Source organism: Nyctibius grandis, chromosome 10, assembly GCF_013368605.1.
Source record: "Nyctibius grandis isolate bNycGra1 chromosome 10, bNycGra1.pri, whole genome shotgun sequence".
NCBI classification, from domain to species: domain Eukaryota; kingdom Metazoa; phylum Chordata; class Aves; order Nyctibiiformes; family Nyctibiidae; genus Nyctibius; species Nyctibius grandis.
The window spans coordinates 1,351,022-1,373,055 of NC_090667.1; the positions used below are offsets into that span (position 1 = coordinate 1,351,022).

The following is a 22,034-nucleotide window of genomic DNA, read 5'->3' on the forward strand; positions in this document are numbered from 1 at the left end:
GGAGTGTACACCAGCCCTGGTGTGCGTTAACACTAAAACAAGGGCTAGATTAAGATGAGCAAATGAAAGACCGTGCTTCAGGCTCGAGGAGGAACACCCCCTCTCCCTCCCCACCTTCTTCCAGTCCCAGCATTAATGGGCATTTTACATCAACGCTGCTGCTGTAACCCACAAGAGGAAGGGAACAAAGAGCATGCCAAGTTAGACTTGAGAGGTTACTTTAAAATAAGATGGGCTCACACTGGCCCTTAAAAATGGAGAATCAGCTTATGGCTGTTTCTGGAGGTCTAGCAAGAATACCCAAACTTCTAAATACAACGCTAATGGCAAGAAATCCTGTGTATTTGAGTCGTTAGCTACCTAAGGGTTCCGACTTGATGCATTGACCAAACCTCTCCAGAAGTTACTAAGAGTGCTGTGGTATTCACTTGCTTCGCTTTGTATTCAGAACATACAAAGTTGACAACTTAAAGCTTTATTGTAGTTTGCAATAATATAAACAAGTGCTGAAATTCAGTCAATGTCCATCTCAGGAAGCTTCTTCTCGGGGGCCGTGGGGGCAGCAGCAGCAGCGCTCGGTTCAGCAGCCTGGGACGCGCTCTCGGCTTCTCCCTGGCCTTCCACTGGTCCGTTGGGTTCAGCTGGTTTCTGCTCCTCCTTTGGGAGTTCAACTTTAGGTTTGGGTTTTGTGACTATAGGATTACAAGTACTTGTCAATTCCTAGAAAACAGAGAAATAAACCAGTTAGAAATGTTTTTATTTACCAGCAGGTGTACTTTAACTTTTGACACCACCAGATGGATATTCAAGTTGAGGGCTGATGTTCCCCAATGCGTGTTTAACAGGTTAATACCCAATCACTGTCCTTCTATCACAGATTTCTCACCTCAGAGTTTTCCTCTGAGCACAAACAACTAGACCAGGAAACAGAAAGATTCATGGAAATCCAGTGAATTATGGAGAAAGACTTACTTTAGTTTTAGCTTGTATGTCTTTAGCTTTTATAACTGGGTCCAAAGTAAGACTTCGCTTGTTTTGAAGGTTAAGTTTATTGTTCATCCACTCCATTGCTTCATTTGCACTCTTCTCCACTTTTGCTACATCTGCTTCATCTAGATGGTCATACTGTTCATCCTGAAACAGCCAAATTAGTAGTAGCTGTGCAAATGTTTTAAACAGCTAAATTGCACACTTATTTCTTCAAACTTTTAGCTTCAAAATACTAGAAAGACCATTTAGCCAGAAGGCTGTTCTAGGTGGCAGAGCAATGAAGCTGATCAGCCACAGCTCTGTAATCAGAGAACTGAAGTTCTACTGGTGCTGGTGTTTTCCTTCCATAAGGAAATCAACACCTGCTTAAAAAAAAGACTGTCGGATTTTCAAGACAACATCTACTTCTGAAAGTATAGTAAATACCAAGAACTCAGAAGCCAGCCAGAAGGTTGCACCAGTTTTTTGCTTAAAGGAGCTTACTTAAAATTCAGAAAAATATTTGTACCACTTCCTTGCACTTGCCAGAAATTAAGTATGGAAATACCTTTGCTTTGAATGCATGAACAGTTTTCATGTACTGTTGAATTTGCTTCCCTAAGTCTTCAAATGCTTTTGGTCTTTCCTCCGATTCTTGAAATCTTGCCTGAATAGGTTGACCCAGAGTCTGAAACAAAGTTCAACACATATCACCCACCATGCAGCACCACAGTAGGAGCCTGCAAGATTTAACAGGGTACATCAACATTTCTGAACTCCTTGGAACTTTTACTCTTCCCTCCACTTAGAGGAAAGACTGAGTATCCCTCAACCCTGTATCATTTCAGGTCCACTGGAGATCTCCTCCTCATATACTTAATAAGCAAACTAAGTAGTTTGTTACCAGTGCTGATCTCTGAATCTGCACAGCTAGGACAGCTCCCCAGCTGAGCAAAGTTCTCTAGATTCAGTAAATTCCAACGGGAATGTAAGAGCCACTTACTTTCAATTCTGTCAATTTATCAATGTAAACTTGTTTGGGTTGGTCTTCACCATCTTCATAAAGCCAATTTTCTGTATCTTCCAGCTTCAGGGTGAAACTATTTCGATCCTGAAGCAATCCACACAAAATAGGGGAGAGAATTCTGTTAGACAGTAGATAGTATTAAATGATACTTGGAACCTTTCTGGAAGAGTTACATGTTTAGAATGTAAACAGCTCTGTCTGACACTCTTTAGTGAAAATTAAGAAATAAAATAAAATAAAATATTCTTCAGTATGGCTTTGTGGTGGAGACCAGGCCTAAGGAAGAACCATCTATGATGCCTACAGCTTAGATCAATATCATCACATAAAAGCCTGGGTTTTCCTTACTTCCCCCCCCCCCCCCCCCCCCCCCCTTCACATTTTCATCATCACTATAAGAGCAAGTCTGAGAACAGAGTGAAACTTCTCTTCAGCAAAGGTGTCATGAATCTCACTGGACTTGTCCCAAGCTTAGCTCTGATGTAGGTACCCAGGCCCTGCAGGCACCCTGCTGGCAAGGCTGCCACTATAATCAACGGAGACCTAGTCAAGAGTTCAGAGTGATTCATCTGACTAATGTTGTCATCCAACTGACAATTACATTAATTACACACCAAGCCCTTTTAGTGCACCAGGGAAAGCTAATGAATAATACCACAGGATTTTCAGATGACCTGTTCACATACAGGTGCCCACATTTAGTCAGACTAATCCCCACTTATTATGTTCCTAGGTAGGGTTGTTCTTTGATCTTTTTTTTTAATCTTAAACTAATCCTAAATACTGATAAAGCACCAAAATAAAATAGGCTGCCTTAAAATGATTGTGCAAGTGCTCCTAGTCTGTTTTAGTCTGAAAACACATGCTCTGATAATATTTGAATTGCTGCAACTGCTTTGGAAAAGAACACACAGTATGTCCTGGGTACCATCTGCTTGTGCTTGGGCCAGATTTTGAAGGTTATCTTCATAGCCAGAACAGTTAAAAGCTGTTTCTCCAAATTTAAAGTCTGAAAATATAGTTTAAGTAAACATAGTATCTGATACAGGTCAAGGGTTAGTAAAATACAACTGTTCATTGCAATAAAATATGTTAGACGACAATCAAGGTAGAAATACTTACATCTTCACTAACGAATTTCTCATAAATACCGCAGAGTTTGTCTCTCATATCATACACATATTCTTCCACTGCATTCTTGGCGTCATTCCTCTCCTTCTCCAGCTTATCCTGCATTATCATTTTACCCTGTGAACAAGTTGTCAAATTAGATGGCTAAAAAGCTAGTTATTTAACATTTATTACCTTGTTAGCAAAGGCTTCAGTTTGACTGAAGATTCTGAAAGACGGTGGTTTACAGAACTATTCTAAACAGCACATGAATAAGAACTAATTTGGTTTTGGTGGGATATCCAGTCCAGGACAGAACAACCTTGCTCCAGCTGACAAACCTTCAACCTGATGGTAGCAGCCATCAAGCACCTTCTAACTGCAGCTGATTTTGGAAATAGTCACCCTGTGAACTCGCTTTCCTGCAGAAGATCTCTTCAAGAAGAGTTAAAGCATTCACCTCACAGCAATAATCTACTTTGGCTCCATGGGGCACTGTTGTCTACCTCAGAAAAAACTGCCTGTTTTTCCTTTTCATTGTTCCTTGATCACCCTTAACATGCTTAACGAACAGCAAAATTTCTGGAGATAAACTAGTGAAATTTTTAGCTTGGGCAAGTAAGAGTTTACCTCGTTCTCAATGAATAAGTTCAGCATATCTTTCCCTATCTGCCACACCAACTGGTTCTCAATGGGCAGGTCCACTGTAGTAGTCTTTACTTTAGCCTTCTTGGCTTGAGGCGGCTGATCCACTTTCTTGTCTTTTGAGTCAGTCTGAGAAGTCTGCATGAAAGAAATATACTCAAAGTAAAAACAGCATCACCAGTCAGTTCAAGTTGAGCATTCAAGACTTATAATAGAAAAAGTATGATTGAGTTAGTTCACCTTGACATCAGAACTACAAACTATCTGTCATTTTGACACTTTGGCTGCTGAAGTCAGAGATAATTAATGCAACTACTCACCTTTTCTGGGCACACTGACTACCTTCATGGGGGTGATGGTGCTTATAATGGAACACTTTTCTAGTATTTAAGTTATTGAAAACTAAATGATTATTTCTTCCATGATTACTCGGTCACTTGACAGGTCTGCAATTACCCATGCCATTTATGCACTTCTAAAGCTCTAATCACAGTATAGACTACCATGATATTCAAATAAAAGTTTAGCTTCCAGAGCTATGACAAAGGCAGCAGACAGGCTCACATACTACATATTCTCACAAACCTTCCCAAAGTATCCTGTAAGCAAACAGAAGTCTCAGATGTTCATCTCACCTCCATTTCTTCAGACTCTGCCTTATTTTCAGGCTGGGCCTGCTGTTGTTCTTCAGTCTTCTGTTGCTCTTCCTGGTCTACTTGCATCTTCTGAAATTCATAAAGAGATCCAATTTGACATACTGAACAATGCATATGCAGATCATTGCTTCAGTTCTTACGCCGATCACTTCACTTACATCTAATGCTCTTTAGGCAAAAGAAACACAACGAAAACTGAAGTAGAGTCTCAAGGCATAAATTATAAGCTTCTAGTCTTTGCTTAGGCAAGTTAACAGCTCACTCCTACCATGATTAAGAATTTCACCTATACCTCACAGTCCTGGTTTCAAGTCTGTCACTGGAATGACATACTTCAATTAATATTTAATCACATCTTCATATTTTAGTTGCTGGACATGTCTACTAAATCCTTACACAAGTCTTAGAACCTTCCCAGAACTTGGCCAATTGTGCTTCATCATAAAAGCAGTTTTCTGAGTAGCTAACAGCAATGAAGTCTATTACCTCTTCCTCTTTTGCATGCTGATCTGTTTCCATAGGTTCTTCATTCTCATCAGATTTATGAACCTCCACTAAAGATGCACTTGAAACACTGAAGATACCATGGATATTTACTCTGACTTTGACTTTCACTTTTGAACTGGATCCATCTGTTTGAGGAGTGACCTTCTGAACCAAGAAGTGAGCTGAACAATCCCAGAGAGAAAAAACATACCATTTAATTAACTTAATCACTGAATGTAAAGTAAAACCTGACTGTTGCTGACAACAGATCACTGCAATGCGCTCAGAGGATATCAAATCCTACTCAAGTGAAACAATTCAACTTTTTAGTCAGCAATACTAGGACACACAGCTATTAGAAATCCTCTACAGTATCATGTAAAAGCTGGCGTTACTTGTATCACAGTAAAAGACTGCACAATTCTGAGTATGCCCCTTTCAGGTTTGCTCCAACATCAGGATGCTCTTTATTTAGCCTATTTGTCCATAAACTTCATGTTACTCCACTCATTTTACTGTAGGTCCATGACTTTGGAAACCTGTCCCTACAGCATTTGTAGTAGGTTGCACTTTGACTATATAATTAGACAGAAAGAAGCCCTGAAACATGTACAAGACTTAAATAAAGCTTAAAAGCTACAGAATGGTCTTAACCTATAGCAGGATCTGGGTAAGGCAACTCCTTGGGAGAACTGTAGTACGCCTCAAGAGTAAAAGGTTCCTTTCTGTAGAAAGTGAGGACCTTAGAAAATGGAGCAGCATGGTTCTTGGGAAAGACCTCACAGTCACTGTAAAAGAAAAACAGAGCACTTTATCAGATGCATTATCCCCCACACTGAACAAGTTAAGAATATCTGGAAAACTCATGCTTACAGCTTAAGGAAAAGCTTATTTAAGTGACAAAAGTCTCCTAACCTTTTAGGTTAAAATAAGGCCAACAGCCACGTAGGAAGTGCTAAACTGCTACCCCTCCTTGGTTTTGTTTTCTACTGTCATTAACTTTAGGAAAAAAGTATCAAAGTCCTAATTGTTAGATGGGCAATGTTCTAAAAGTGTTATTTTATTTACTCTAGTTGTCATCAGTTAGTTTTAAGCTGTAAGTAATCATGCAAGACGACTGAATTTTTACCTTAACCCTTCCTCTGCTGGTGAATTCCATCGTAAAGAAATAGGATACGGTATCAAATCTGTGATAGAAAATTCTCTCACTTTGAAAGCCGGGGATAAAATAGCACACTGAAAGAGCAGGAAGAGCAGTATTACAAACACTCAAACTTCAGGTGAATAGTAATTTAATTCAGCAAGTACCTATTTATGCTGCTTAATATATACATTTACTCTAGATTAAGGGAGACTAATACTGATGGACTTGGGACCTGCATAATGAGCACTGGAAGCTGATATGTACCCTTCCTTTTCAGGAAACTGTCACAATCTGTTCACTCTGAAAACAGAAATACACGAGTTTTAGTTTAGAGTCATCATCTTTTTTTGGTTTGCTATGCTTAGGCTACTGAATCGTTTTTAGTGCCAACGTAAGAAGTTAGAAAACCTCAGTTAAAGCTACTTTTCAGAGTGACATTGTACCAGGTTTTTGCATACCATAACAAAAAATTCTCTTTTTAAGTAGATTCCAATAGCTAGTTCATACCACTGACGGAACAGAGGTGTAAGCACATATTAAATATTCAAAGAGAGAAGCATGTTGATCAGAGCAAAATTAAGCTGCATAGCAGCACTAATAACTACAGGGTATTTACAACTGCTTAAGCCATTCAACAGTGACCAATTCCAGCTCAGGACACAGATTTCCATTAACAAGAACCTTAAGCCTTCATTTCCATCCATGTTATTAAGCAATTGCCATATTACAAGTTTATCAGCGGTGCTGTAAAAAAATTTTTCCCTTGTTTAACCTAAGCCCCAAGAGCCTGGAGGGGAAAACATCATCATATGAGCTTTATCAGACTCCCAGTTTCCAGGCACAGCAGCAGCAGAGCACATGTTTCACTTCAAGCTACACTGACCCACTGATTTGGCTTAAACAAACAGCACAAAGCCATCACTTCAAGCTGCTATTCTCATCCTTCCAACCACTTCCCTGAAGCTTATTCAAATCCATTCTATGATACACCTGAAGTATCTTTCATGTTACCTGTGGATTGTCTCAAATATTTATGAATTTCAATTAAAATACTCACAGCTGAGACAAACAGCACTGTTTACCTGCAGCGCACAACCTCGTGCAACAGCCTCGTCTGCATTCAAAGTTGTACTGATTTCTTTGCCAAAAAATTTACTGATCTTCTCTTTTACAGCAGGGATTCTTGTGGTACCACCAACTATCTCTACTGCATGAATATCCTCCTTCTTTAACTCTAGAAAAGAGTCAGACATTAGTTTTTATAGATTAAATATTCTGTTTTGCATGAATATGCTGACATTGTAAACAAGATTTACTAGACCAACCATTATTTTAAGCTTGTTCTCTAAGCAATAAGAATTTCAGACCTTAGCTTGTGTGAAAAAGTTTCAAAAAGCTTGTAACTGCTAAGCAAGGAATTGTTAGCTGCGCTAAATCCATCTGTCCAAGTTCTGTCAACACCCAAAGCAAGCGTGCATTATGGATGTCTCTTTTCTGTATGCAGAATAAAGAATGCATACACACTTACTGGCTTGCTCCAGCACACTGCGAAGGGGTGGTTCTACTCTTGCAAGGAGTCCATCACACATCTCTAAAAACTTGCTTCTGTTGGAAGAAGCCATAAATAAAGCTTTAGCATACCATAAGCAAGTTATACTGCAAATACAACAGGATGCCAACATTGAGAGAATAACATTCTAACTACATACTGCAGGGTTTTCTCTCCCCCAGTCCCAGTTTTATACTTATTTAGTATATTCTCCTAAACTTGGTTCTAGTAATCTAGGCACACTTGTAACATTCACAGCCCTCCCTCTTAACTCAAGCCCACTGACTAGTCTGAACATTATCATTTTGAGCAGCACCCCTGCACATGTGGTTCTTCCATTCCCCACCTCCCTCCAGTCCTAAGAACTGGTACTTTATATGAAGTTTCTTTCTTGACTGAAGCAACTCAAATGAAGGGCACTGTAAAGCTTACCTTGGTAAAGGTATAAACATTACCTGTTCATTGTTCCAGAGACATCTATGTCATTCATGAAGCATTCTATATTCATCGGGAGATCAGAGGCATTAGCACTCATCAACTTTTTCAGTTTTTCACATTCCTGGTGGAGCCTCAACAACGCACGAATCTTTGACTTTACATCTAGTTTATATTTCTTTCCAAATTCTTCACAAAAGTATTCAACTAACATCTCATCAAACTTCCTGCCTCCAAGTGTGGTATCAAATGACGTAGCAAGAACCTTAAAAAAATTGAACCCTTCAGTAATAGTATAATTTGTCATTACTTCAGTGAAACCAATTAGCAGTTAATGTCAAAGCATTTCTTTGTTTCAAATATAGTCCAACTTTAAATGAAAGCTTGTATCACAACATTACTACAATGAAGAATTATACTGGTGCAGCCACAACAGAAAAAAAGATCTAGTACAGTCCATTTTTATCCTGCCCTTGCCATCACCAGTAAGGAGTTTCTTTTGATGAGCCATGTCTAGAAGTCCAACCTATCCCACACAAAGCTACATCCCCTACTCATCCTTCACATTTCACAGACACTGCTGGCAAGAATTAAGCTATTCTCTGACATTTCAGGGCAATCTAAGCAACTGCATCACTGCACCCGATCGTTTATGTGGATTGCAACTGCAGTAATAGTCATACACATCCTGAGATGCTTTTTTTTTTAAAGCCTACCAAGCCTAAACCATGATTATCCTATGCCTTTTGTAGCCAATATTAGATATGTTCAAAATGCTGTTGGAGAAAGAATTACCATGGACAAATTCTGGCAGCTAGACAAATATTAGATCTCTGTGAATAGTAACTCTCACAAGAATTGCAGTGCATACATACAGCTGTTTCAAGCTCCAGGAGAAAAACATATCTACTATCTCAAATGCTAAAAAGTGGCCTTGGGCACCCAACCTTCCTGTAATGAGGTGACAACTTTTAAAAGAAATTTAGGAAGATTGTGTTGCTAAGCCTTGCCCTATCTGTTCAGTAACTTGTACTGTAAGCAGACCATCAGAGTTTCCAAATTCTGCTTAGCCACTGTCAGTTTGAATCATATCCCAGTTTAATATTTGATGCCTCAGAAGGGTGGAACATGCTTACACCAAGCTAAAAATATAACATGAAGAGAATAAATGTTACTAACTCCTGCAAATAAGTGCTCATTTTTGATGAAGGCATTATCTGCAAAGAACATCTGTAGCCCATCCACCTCAGCTGATTCTACTCCTTAAACGTATCATGAACTTATTTTTCTTTAGGAATAGAAATCAGTAAAGTATCACATTATTCTCAATACTCTTTCAGACTAGGTTTGGTCTCTACACTGTTAACTGCCTTGCTGTCCAGCTCTCTGTTCTATACTCAAAAGCATCCCTTCAACACTTCTATGGTTTCAAAGTTTAAAAGACAAATCTGAGAGAAACACAAAGTGGATTATGTTTCCTCACAAGAGGAAACAGAACTACAACAAAACTAACATTTCCAGAACTCTTGCTTTCTCTTCATTTCACTACCCCAGGCTTTAAAATTTGTGTTTGCTTCTCTAGCCAATTAAGGGAAAGTTATTGGAACTGCAAAAATCCAGACTGTAATCTTAGAAGAGCCAACTAAGACATGTTAGTATTTGCTAGAAAACAGTAATGCTTTGGCAACTTACACTTAGAAGTATACTGTAACTTGCTTAGCTTCCATTCACAGCTTCAAGTAATTAAGAATGCTTTTACTCTTATGTGAGCACTACAGTGACTGTCACTTACACCATTCTAGGAATCCCTGTTTTAATGCTAGATCTCATGACTGAACTAGAGTATTTTTTGAAAGCAGCATCCAAGTCAGATATGGTAACTTCTGAATAGATCATTTATTCCAGGTTTTTTATTCTTTGCTGAAGTCTGCTGATTAAGGCATGTTTGCTTCCTCTGCATATCACTCAGCAGCCCTCTAGTTCCCTGCCCTACTTCTAGCTCCAAACAAGGTGTGATTTTAAGAATATGAATTGAGCTGTCTGGACAGGCTTATGCAAAGACAGGCAAGCTTGTCTGTCACAGGCCACATATATACTGATGAATAGTTCTACTGATAATTCAAATGGATGCATAACAGAGTGTTTACTTTCAGTTTTCCTTTGTTGAATGCACAAACAGAAACTTGATATGCAGAATGCCCCATATCCACAAAAACAACGTTCCGTGGCTTCTCTTCCAAGGCAGGCAGGTCTTGCTTATAGATTCCATATGCAAGGGCAACTACAAAGAAAGAAGAGTCAAGAGTATAGTTAGGACATTAAGTTCTGTAATTCCTTAAGAAATAGATGGCACATCAGTAAACAGCATTAGTATTTCATTTTACTTTTCAAGCTACAGATATTGATACCTTGTTAAACAAAATCCCCAATGCTAAAGGAACATGGAAGAACATTAAACAGCATTAGCCCCTCCTAGTAGCTGCATTAAAACAGATATTCAAGAAATATCTTAATGCCTCTGTAAAGCAGTGAAAAAACAGACCAGAGCTTCAGAAACTTTATGATCAACTAATCTATTTGAAGTTTCCAAAACAAGCAGTACTTCCAGAGGGCATAGATCAGTGACAGATTAAAAGCCCTTTTATGTAATAAAACCACAATATTAAGTGAGGGAGGGAAAGGAAGGTATTACCTGCAGTTGTTTCATTTATTAGTCTCAGACAGTTGAGCCCAGCAATCTGTGTAGCATCCATCACAGATCTCCTTTCTGCATCTGTGTAGAAACAAGGAACCTGCAAGAGATCAGACAGCCCTCATTAACATTTAGAAGAGCCTTTTTAGCAAATAGTTACAAGTGTGCATGGAGATTTAGTACAGAGAACAGCTGAGGTATCCTTCAAATTTAGTGTTCATTTCAGTTGCTACTGAGAAAAAGCAAACATTACATGAAGACAAAGTTACTTTTTGTGAACCTTTTTCCATTCCCTCTCACAAGCCACTCATTTTAGGAGCAAAGAACTAGAGACAAGTATCAAATATTATTTATTCTGCTAATTAGCAGCCATTTAAGACATTTTACCATTAATGAAGTAAGTCTAGTTTTGAATGGATGTCAGTAAGATTCAGTTTTAAACAGAAAAGGCAAATACCTGAGTATTCAAGTTTAATAGGCAATTTAATGCTGCAATCTTTCCAGTTTCCAACACCAACCAAGTAGGTAAGACTTATTTACTATCACATACTTACAGAAACAACACAGTCAACTACAGGCTTCTTAAGGGCATTCTCAGCTGTCTCTTTTAGTTTGGTAAGAAGCATTCCTGTCACCTGTTCAATAGTAAAGTTTCTTTCTTCTTCCATATACATGGCCTTCAAATAAAAATTGTGTACATATTACACTACAGTAAAAACCATACACTACAAACATAAGGAACACATGCATCAAACAGTCTTTACTAAAAGCAAGCTTAAAAAGTAATGCAGCTCTACACAACCCTCTCTCTGATAGCCTGGCTTGGGCACAGCAAGCACAAGAAGATAACACAAACACTGCAATGCACATTTAAGAATTCACACACACAAAGCTGCTCTGGACACAGATTGGGTTGGGTTTTTTTTTGTTTTTTTTAAGTCCCAATTGCTCTACAATGCCTAGGATCCTCCAAAACAGTAGGGAGGAAGGTAAGTTAATTAGTTATTGCTAAAATCCAAATCAGAAGTTCAGCCATTGTTGAAAAAGAAATTTTTATCATTTCACCTGAACTGCTAAGCTGGCATCTTGCACCCTTGAAGTATCTGGACAGCAGCTACATAAGTACACTGGTCAAGCAGCTTGTCTTCCAAATTCACCACGGAGTGAAGGTAAAAGCACTGCTAGAACAGTTTGTGTGGGATTGGCTTGGCAAGGTGGAAAAATTGTATAACTCTAAAATCAGTCTCACCTAACACCTGGAGAGACCATCTGCATTATTAGCCTTTTATTCCCTGTTGAAAGCTTTCCTTTCACAAGGGAACACAAGCTACAGCAAGCAGATTCAAAATAAAGAGATAAAAGGAAACTTATCAGTTTCCTCCTCTGGCTCTTTGTCAAATACACCAGACTTACCTTGATGCCAGTTGAGCCTGTTGGCAGCTGGACAAGTTCATAGGCAAGGCTTGCTTTTTCAGCTTGAACAAAGGGATCTGAGAATGCACGACCATGAAATCTTTTAAAACTTTGTACTGTATTCTTTGCATTTGAAATAACCTAGAGGAAAAGAAATCTTTAATACAACATGTCAGGAGAACATCTGAATTTCAAACAGAAGACGGTTTTGTTCTCATGCTTCTTGACAGAATATTTCTGTTATTTGTGTCTTAATAGCATAAGGTCAGCTGCTAGAAGGCAACTTCCTGCTGATTGCTCAGGTAACCTACAGGAATTTGAGATTTAAAATAAAATGTATGCTGGAAAACCGACCCAAGATTCTATCAAAAACTGATTAAAAAGGCATTTGATTCTCGTAGTGTATGAGTAGGACACACTTTAAAACGTGTCTTTCCCATTTACCTGTTTCCTACCACCCTACCTTCCACTGCGCTGCAGCCAGTAATTTCACAGACATAACAGGGATATTGACGTAAGCTCCAGCTCAGGTTCACCACATGCATGTGACAGTCAACATACAGATATTCTCACAAAACAGCTCAAGGACCTTGTCATGAAGCTTTAAAAAGCCAGGAGGGCCCCAAGATGATACTGTCAACTTAACTGACAAGAGGTAGATTGTCTTTTATTAACAGCAGAAATCAGTGCAGATGGAGAAGTGAAAAATCATTACAGCTTGTTTTCACATAGTGCAGGTAACCGTGTTTAATTCTTTAATTTATATTAGAGCAAGACACGTACTGAAAAGAGCACAGTAACTGACAAAGCAGCCAAGCACTGTACCATAACACATTTACCTGTGATTCAGTTTCAGTCAAGTGCCTACTTCCTAAGTAACCTGGGTTTGATTTTCTGTAAGTTTAGTTTCTGCAGGACATACCTCATCTCTACTGGATCTCTGTATCAATGAATTTCTTTAAGCTAAGCAGACACTCAATTCCAGAAAAAGATCTGTATTTATTTCTAGTACAGTTCTTCTGTTCTTGGATAACATGGCTGTGTCCAGTCATTTTTGTATCCTAGATAGTGAGTCTTCACACATCTCTAGGTATTTTAGGCTAAGAAAAACCAAGTGTTTGAATAGTCACTTCCTGCAGAGGACTTCAAAAAAAAAAAATCATGCTTTATAGGGGTTTCACAGCAACACAAGATATGATACAGCAGGACCCAGATGTCACAAGCAGGACAAATGAGCTTAACTTCTTCTCAGTCCTTAAGCCATATTTATCTACCTACACCAACAGAAACTCGAAGTATGAGCAAGAACACCTAAAATAGATATTTTGATTGTAATTCAACCACAAAGAGTCAAGCAAGCAATACATACTTACACTCAAATATGTCCCTTTTCTGCCAAAATTATGCACTTAATTGAATTCTATAGAATGCAGCCACATAACTAAAAGCTATCTTAATGCACACGAACTGAAACAAGCCAAGGTAGGATGAAACACTACCGCTTAACTTTAGAATTTACATTTGCAACCTAAAAGAAAAATTAGCATTTATAAGAATTTCCGAAGAGGCAAAGATTTTATTTTTGTACATTTCATTATGTCCAACTGTCAACCCTTAGATTTCTATCCGAGATGACAAAGCAGCGTTACATGCTGAACAGCTGAATTAAGCTCAGCTGTTCATTACAGTTATGGAGACACGAGGAAGCCAACTCAGAGACATTTGTTATCTTCGTTGATAAGAAAACCACATTCTGCTAACCTGATTTTTGACTACTAAAGTTGCTCTTACCCAAACTATACGCTCACCTGGCTTTTAGCTGCAGCACCAATCGAGCGATTCTTGGGTCCAAAGGCTATACATGATCTATGAGGAGAAAGATTTCCAGTTAGTATGTCGTTGGTAGAACTGCGCTGAATATCTTTTTGTTAAAGAGGGTTGATTAATTAGACCAGAGATATTTTAAACGGTATTTGGTCCATTAAGAAAGTTGGTCACTGCAGTATACACATGGAATGTTCTGTGAGTTCTGGAAAGATACAGGCACTCTAAGCTGAGTTAGAACAACAAGGCTCCTCACTGCAGAACAGCACTAAACCCAACTTTGTTCACGCTACTTCAAGTTTTACATCTCCGTAATAACTAGGTAGACTCTTTATCTCAATAATTACCTGTCTATCTAAGCCACTCAAAGATAAGTTGTTTGCTAATAATACCGGAAACATTCAACTGTTCAGAAGCAATACACAAGGTAAATGAGATAAGAAAATCGTTCCTACATGTCTGTACCAAATGCTAACGAAGCTTTTCAGTTTTAAAGCAAACCCTTCAAGAGCAGGAAGGCAAAACTTGCCGAGAAAGACTGGTGTTTACAAGCTTCATCTGTATTCACTGCAATAATGTAGATTACAAGAAAAAAAATCATACTTCCAACTACTTTGTGACAGCTTACAGCTCTGAAAAAGACAGAATAAAAAAAAAAATCCTTCTTTTACGATAAATTCCTAGTCCTGTTAAGCCTCTTTATTTACATATTCAACAAACTGTAGAAGCTGTAACAAAACCAAATCCAGCCCTCTAATCCAAGTTCCTCATACCACTGAGGTAAACTTACTGGGGGAAAATAGTTGCTATTAGTCAAGCAAATCTTTACTATTCACACAACATACTAACAACATAATTAAGCTGCTCACGATGCAGCAGGTCAAGAAACTGCTTTACAGCAGGGTTATGCCATGGGGCTGCCAGAAGAAACAAATTCCAACTCAGCATAAGGTTTAGAATTGGTCTTCCAAACAGAAACTGCCAAAACCTGAATCAAAGACTAGAGTGGTATAATTGCATTGGTTTTATATCTTTTTCCAATCTATTAATGACTTAACAAATGAAACAAGGCCCACCCTAAAGCATATGTTGCAACAGAATTAACATTTCTGAATGAATCTGTTGTTATTTGAAACAAGGGATTCAGAGTTAACAAAAAGTGAGGAAGTTCTGTGCTATGCAGACCCCAAGGCCCAGACTAAGGGAACAGGAGCTGCAGAGCACACAGCTAAAAATCCAGTGAGCCCTGAGCAGGAAGCTAGTTATTAATTTACTCCAGTCTCCAGAAAGGAAGGAAGACATGGACATGAATTGTTGCTTTTCTCCTGGACAAAAAAAAAAAAATAAAATATCCAGCTACTTCACTGCTAAATTCACAGCCATCAGTCCCCAACCACCACGAATCCACTATTTTAGATTATAGAACCCTTTAAACCTGCCAGACCCAGCACAGAAGTAAGTCCAACTGTGAAGAGGGAAGGAAGGAAGAATTCTCAGCCAGTCTCATTCCCCAAATCAGCTCACCACAGGAACCAGGGTTAACTCATCAAATACAAATTATACTATTATGCGATTCACTAGAAGTTAAATAACTCACCGTAGCGTTTTAAGGAGAAACATATAATCACAGTAAAGGTCATCACAGGTCTAATGAAGCAACTTAAGCAGAGCTTTGAACTTCCTTAACACACCTGCAGGCACTACTTCACCCTTGCCATCCCACCTGCTCTCACCTCCTTGGAAGACATCCCCTGTCCTCTGACAGCACATCTCCTCTACACTGAAAGTCAGTGCTAGCTTCATAAGATCAGTTACAACCACTTAATCCAAGTCCTTTCATCCTTAGGTATATAATGAAACTTTCTTTTCCTGTATTTTTTTTCTACCACTTTTCAATTTTAAGAATGTCCTATTCAAAGACAAACATGTGCACTGCTTTTCGATATACAAGCTCAAGTTTTACAGGATTCTGGAAGAATCCATGCGCAGAGCTGAAAACAGACCCAGTGAGAATGTCATCTGTACCACTGAACTAAGTACAATGTGTTCAGTAGGGTTTACTTTATTACTACAAAAGATCACAATGACACCTATCTGCTAATCCTTCCCAAAACTTGGATGTCATCACAGAAAACATAAAATAGTGTTTAACCCTGAACATGAGCCAATTCCTGAGGAAAGCTATCACAACACCTTGCACAACTCCCTCCAGAGCTCACGGTAAAGAGGTGCTAAGCACTTCCCAGGACAAGACACTGAAAAGTCATAAAGAATTTCTTTAAATAAATGTGTTTGCTTACAGAATGGTTTTCTGCATTCCCTCAGAACAGCACTTGGAGATTGAGTCCTGTTAAAAACCTCTATCGTTTTCGTTATGCTATTTTTTTTCCAGTTTCACTTCAGTGAATTATTTCCTGAAAGATGCATTGTGTCAGATGTTTTTTATAGCTCATCTCCTCCAATGAGTGAGATTTGTGTTCATATCTCAAATATATATAAGCAGAACTTCAACTCCCTGAGGGTCAGATGCCCAGAGCTATTAGAAGGCTGCTTTGAAATGATTTACATTAAATATTTTCCTAGTACAGCTAACCTTTAAACTTCTGTACTATTGAGAATACTAAAGAGACTAGTCCTTACTCTAGCACATGTACTGAATGAAAAACTTCCTTCTCCATTTATTCATTGCTTAGAGACAGTAACAGGCAAACAGAGCTGAGGTTTCGTCTAATGAGAAGCAAGGTCATTTTATGCTCCTGGTCTTTCTAAAGAGATATGAGGTATCTGAAAGAAAAAAAAAGCCAAGACAATGCAATTGCCTCACCAAGACAGCTATTTTAGTATCTGCTTAACATAAAGCTATACTACAACACGTAGTAAGCTGTACAAACACTTTTAGGACAGCTTTCCAAACAGTTCCCCTCCAGGTCTGATGTACTGGAAGTTCCTTTTCCACCATTATTTTGCAATTCATTCTTAGAATAATTTTATCCCAGTCCTCCCTCTCCTTCTCGGGAAGTTTCTTATTAAAAATAGACAGTGCACACTCTTCTTGAGAGGTGTGCTGGAAGGCTTATTGCTATAAGCTGAGTTAGAATATACTATAAACGCTGTAAAGTGTAACATACTTCAAGACCAAGTTCACCAGCCGATTGCTCTGTCAGCCAGCCCCTCTTCCAGGAAAGCAAACGTCTGATGCTGTACCATCTATTCCCATTCCACTTCCCCTGTCAACCTGGTGGCTAGCTTCAAGTGAGAGCTTAAAAGGCCCAATATTCAAAACAAGTGCAAGTTTTTTGAGAACCCTTGCTGAACAAAGAAACACACAGACTGAAGGAAAGGCTGCTAAGCAGCTTTCCTAAGCTGTGACCCAACGGCAGGCCAGCGAGTTCACAGAGCTAAGCACCAGCTCAGCGTTCACCTCCACGGTCCGGCTGCTCTGGGGGACACAGGACTTGAACTGCAGGAGAACAAACAGGTATGCTATCAGGCATGCAAAACACTGCATATAAATTCACAGGAAATCAAGCTTTGTTACTGCCAGCAGTGAAAGATACGGTTGGTTTTTCTTATATTCACGGACCCTACCCTTTCAATCATAAAGGCAAAGCCCTGCCTCAGGGAGGACAAGCTGGTCGTACTACACAAAAGGGAAAGGAGCTCAGGGGGTCATCCGCAACATCTCTCCATGCTCGCCGCGCGATACCGGTTCTTTCTTTAAGCAAGAAAGTCCGCTTCTCCCCACCAGCCGCGGCGTGAAGCGCAGCGCACCCCCCGACCCCGGCTCGCTTCCCTTCCTCCCCGGCAGCGCCCCGCGACGGCCCCCCCACGCCGGGGCAGGCCCGGGCCCAGCGGACGCCTTCCCTGCGGCGGGAGGCCTCCGCCTCAGCCCCGCTCCCCAGCCCGGCGGCGGCGGGAAGGCGGCGCGGCCCCCCCCGAGCCCCACTCACGGCGTGCTGCGATCGCTGTACTCATTAGCGATGGTCTCGATGCCGCCGGCGCGGGCCACGGCCACATAACAGCTCTGGAAACCCAAATCGATGCCCACCACCGACATCGCTCTGACGGGAAGGTGCTGATGCCTTCGAGGAGCAGCGGCTCGGCCCGTTTAAATGCGCGGCGGCGGCGGGCGCTGCCTCCTCGGGGCGGGGGGACTTCTCGAATGATCCCGTCGGGCCGGCGCTGAGCGGAGCGCGGAGTGAGGGGAGTTCTCGCGAGAATACAGCCGGCAGCTACTGCGCAGGCGCGGGAATGCGCCTGGTGGGCGGGGCTAGCGGGGGCCACGCCTCTCAGCAGCGGCCTGCGCGGGTGGGCGCGGGGGGATGCTCGGCGGTGGCTCCGCCACCCGCGTAACCCCCATCGCAAAAATAACCTTATAAGAATTGGAGAAAAAAGCCTTAAAGCCAGAACTTGACAGCGCCGCAAACGTCTTTGTGTTACTCTTTCCTTCGGGGTTTGAGGCTTTAAGAGGGCGCTCGTGGCTTTCAGTGCAAATAGAAAGGGCGTTTTATTTAATGTTATTTATATTTTTAACATTATTTAACTTTTAAAATTTTATTTAATTATTTAATTTTATTTACCATTTTAACTTTAATTATTTTTTTTAAAAATATCGTTTTATCCTTTCTCTATTATTTAATATATTTTCCCCTGTGATCGAATCACCTGATTGTAACAGATGGGGCTTGAAGAAAAACACCACGCCAAGAGATTTTAAAAGGAAAAAAAAAATATAAACCACAATTTCTGGAAACACGCACAGGTTTTGCAGAAAAGGACCTCAACGCCTCCTGAGTAATTATTGTTGGTTTGTGTCCTGTCAATTCAAGAGGGCCACACTGGTGATTCTACCTTGATGCTCCCAAAATTATAATGAAATCTCTTTCATCTTTTTCTATTTTAACAGCCTTGCGAGCTAAAAAAATTAATGGAAGCCTTGATGATGTTTTGTAGCTAGCTATAGGGTATAGTGATAGCATCTGTGTGTCGTTCGTCTTTTACACAACTGACAACTTTTACAGCAATAAGTAGTTAAACTCATTTGCTGTTTTTTCCTAGATGCCAAGAAGAAGGTGCAGGGGTAAAAACACGACGTCTAAACCATACACACGCACACACACGAGTGTTTAGTCCTCATCAAACCTTTCTCCATGTGGGAATTCTCCAGTAAAACATGGGAGACCTCCGTGGTTCAACCACGATGGGGCCGAGTGATCCTGCCCGCGTTCGGATTGTTTCTGAAATTCCAGAAGAAAATCCAAGGCTGGGTTCATAGTTTCATAGTCTGAGAATGTGGTTAAAAGACAGTTTGGTTCCACCTCTGCCACCAAGAAAATTTAGCATACAATTGCTTTATATCTAGTAGGATTTGCAGTACAGTTGCTCTCTAATGAACACATAAAATTATATTAATATATCTGTTTTCGAGGCTTGGGCCGCTGTCATTGCATCATGTATTTGTGCAGCTACATCGTGTTTTCCAGGGCAGCGTTTGGCCACCAAGCGCTTTGTGAGCGTGCTGGAGAAATGTCCTTCTCAGGGATCAGGAATCCTTAAAAACCTAAAGTTAAAAAAAAAAAAAGGAAAAATCCCCCAAAGCTCCAGCACGTTCCCTAGTCCCCGTGGTGGTGGGAGCGGGTTGAGGGTGGACAGGGCAGTGGGACCCTGACCCCAGTGCTGCTCCTCCCAGCAGCGAGGAGGTAAGGGAGAGCTCTGCGAGGGGAGCGCTTTGGGAGGACAGCACAAGGGATTGGCAGATTCACCCGAACACAAACCTAATTCTGACACTTTTATATTCGTGACTGTTGTGAAACTTAATGTTTGGGAATGCTTTTAGTTCTGAGATAAAACATGCCTAAAATATGGCCACGTAATGTGTTATAAACAGGACATTTCCAAATTCCCAGCCCTGTATTTACATCACTGCCTCTTGTTTTACTGATACAGAAAACACACGGCAGAGAAATTCAATATTTAAAGCAGGAAGGACTCCTGCCCACAGGCCTGGCAGCGTGCTGCGTGACGCCGCTCTGGCAGCTGTCGGGGGGCTGGGAATTGCATCACGGTGCTAATGACAGAATAATTATGAAGTGTTTAACCTCGGACGTCCTTGAACGTGGAGCGAGGTGCCAAGGAATGAAACCAGCCTGCTGCTCCGCATGGAGAATATTGTACAACACGTACCCGTGGAACAATGGACAGCAAGAAAGAACATCACCTGGTCTCCTATTTTTTTTTTTCCACTTTCATTTTGAAAAGGAGAGACCCTGCCAGTGGAGGAGCCAGGGAGCCGAGAGCCTGGTGTCACAGGGGATCTGTCTTGGGGTGCCCAGAGCCCTGGAGCCCCAACGGGCTCCCACCAGCTGCCCACCGTGTGTGACCACTGACCCTGGGCTAGGACACGGCCCTGGGACCTCGCCAGGGATGCTCCCCGTGGGGACGGGAGGGAGGTGGGAGACAGAGGACCCACCAACCCAAACTGGTCTGAGCAGCACATGCAACCCCTCATCTGGGGGAAAAATAAATAAATCAACGCAAAACCTGAGATCTCATTACATAGTCATCTGAAGTGGAACAGACTCTATGATTCTCCCCACTCTCTTCTGAATGTTTTTTCTTGTAAAAAGTGAGACTTACAATGGACAAAACATGAAAAGACTGTAATAAATATTTCCAAGAAATAATTAGGATTTGATGACAGCTGAAAGACACATAGCTTATCCTGAACTCTGGTAATATATGTTCTTCAATAAGGCTTTATCATTTCTTCCCTGGTGAAGACTGATTTGCAGTAGAGAGAGCAACTGTTAAATGAAACAGCAAAGTACCAGTTGGGGTAACTCAACTTACTGGGTTTTACCTACGAGTTTGACAGTGCTTGACTTTTGAAGGCATGATAAGTAGCTGATCCTATTGATTTTTTTCTATGTATGCTTTTTTGATATTTTTCCCCCTCCTATAACTTTCTGATTAATCCTGTTTGAACCCAGACTGGCTGTTCCTTTTGCCACAGATTCTTCACTTTCAACATGTTACAAACACACAGTCGTTGCTACGGGCACTGGGAATCCTACAGAAAACTGTGCCCATCGCCCAGTACCAAGGCATGTTTCTCAGCTCCATGCCTCGCAGCCTGGGGAGCACTACGGGCAACGTTCGCTCTTCTGCTCCCATATGGTTCACCTTCCCCATGGGGGATCAAGGTTGTGTGTTCAACCAGCTATACACAGTTGGCAAGCTTTGCATTTGGAAAGGAATTGGAATAACAGAAGCATCTTTGTCTTATCTGAATCCAGTTTCCAATATAGATATGCCCACTGGGATCAGACCTTGGTGAACATTTCTAGCCTCCAGTGTGGCAGGGATCTTTCCAGGTGGGAGTTCAGAATAGAGCAGTGTTTGTTGTCTGCTAAATTCGTAACAGCCTGAAACAATTGCTATTAGAGAGTGACAGTTATCCTCAGATGAGTGATCTAAAGACAAATGATACTCAAAGGGTAAGTCTTAATTTCTTTACTGCTTATGTTTGCATGGAAAATAAACTGGGAAATGAAGCCTGCCTATGCCAATGCGGTGGGTAAAATGCATAGAGAAGGAAGGAGAAGATGTGAAAAGTGAGAGGGGAAAAAAAAGAGAAACAAAGAGTAGAAAGAAAAAATATCTGGAATAATAGGCAGCCTGATTTGAAACCACATCCTTCAGCTGCATTTCTATCCGTTCCCCAGTGCAATGGTAAGGCACTAAAGAAAGAATAGACACAAGTTTAGTTACCTTTTATATCCTCCATGGTATGGGTTTGATACCCTCCCCCCACAGGACTGCCGCGTTCAGTCGGGGGCCGTTTGACCTGGTCCCTGGAAGGACACGGACGCGTGTGCCTGTCCTGCTGTCGCCCAGCCAAATGCCCCACTGACTCTGCTGCTCCACCTTCCCTGCCTGGCCAACAGATACAAACCCTTCAATCTGACACAGAGGCAGGAAACTTTGCTGTGATCCTCTGTGGATGCTTAAGAAGCATGCCTAGGGCGTGCAGGTTTGTTTCAATTAACTTCAAAGACGGGGTTTGTTTCATAATTGCATCACAC

At 40.8% G+C, this 22,034-nt stretch overlaps 1 protein-coding gene across 1 annotated transcript; it reads right to left on the reverse strand.

Moving 5' to 3' along the window:
• Positions 1 to 459: 459 nt before the first annotated feature.
• On the reverse strand, positions 460 to 18,143 carry HSPA4 (heat shock protein family A (Hsp70) member 4). Its single transcript, XM_068409684.1, has 19 exons — positions 17,901 to 18,143; positions 13,935 to 13,992; positions 12,127 to 12,267; positions 11,268 to 11,390; positions 10,714 to 10,813; positions 10,169 to 10,302; positions 8,042 to 8,286; positions 7,566 to 7,642; positions 7,120 to 7,271; positions 6,023 to 6,129; positions 5,548 to 5,681; positions 4,894 to 5,075; positions 4,387 to 4,476; positions 3,737 to 3,889; positions 3,119 to 3,244; positions 1,973 to 2,080; positions 1,538 to 1,657; positions 973 to 1,134; positions 460 to 720 (listed from the first exon to the last, which is right to left on the reverse strand). Exons 1-19 carry the CDS (start codon positions 18,005 to 18,007, stop codon positions 514 to 516), a joined length of 2,526 nt encoding a protein of 841 aa, XP_068265785.1. The 5' UTR covers positions 18,008 to 18,143; the 3' UTR covers positions 460 to 513.
• Positions 18,144 to 22,034: the final 3,891 nt, after the last annotated feature.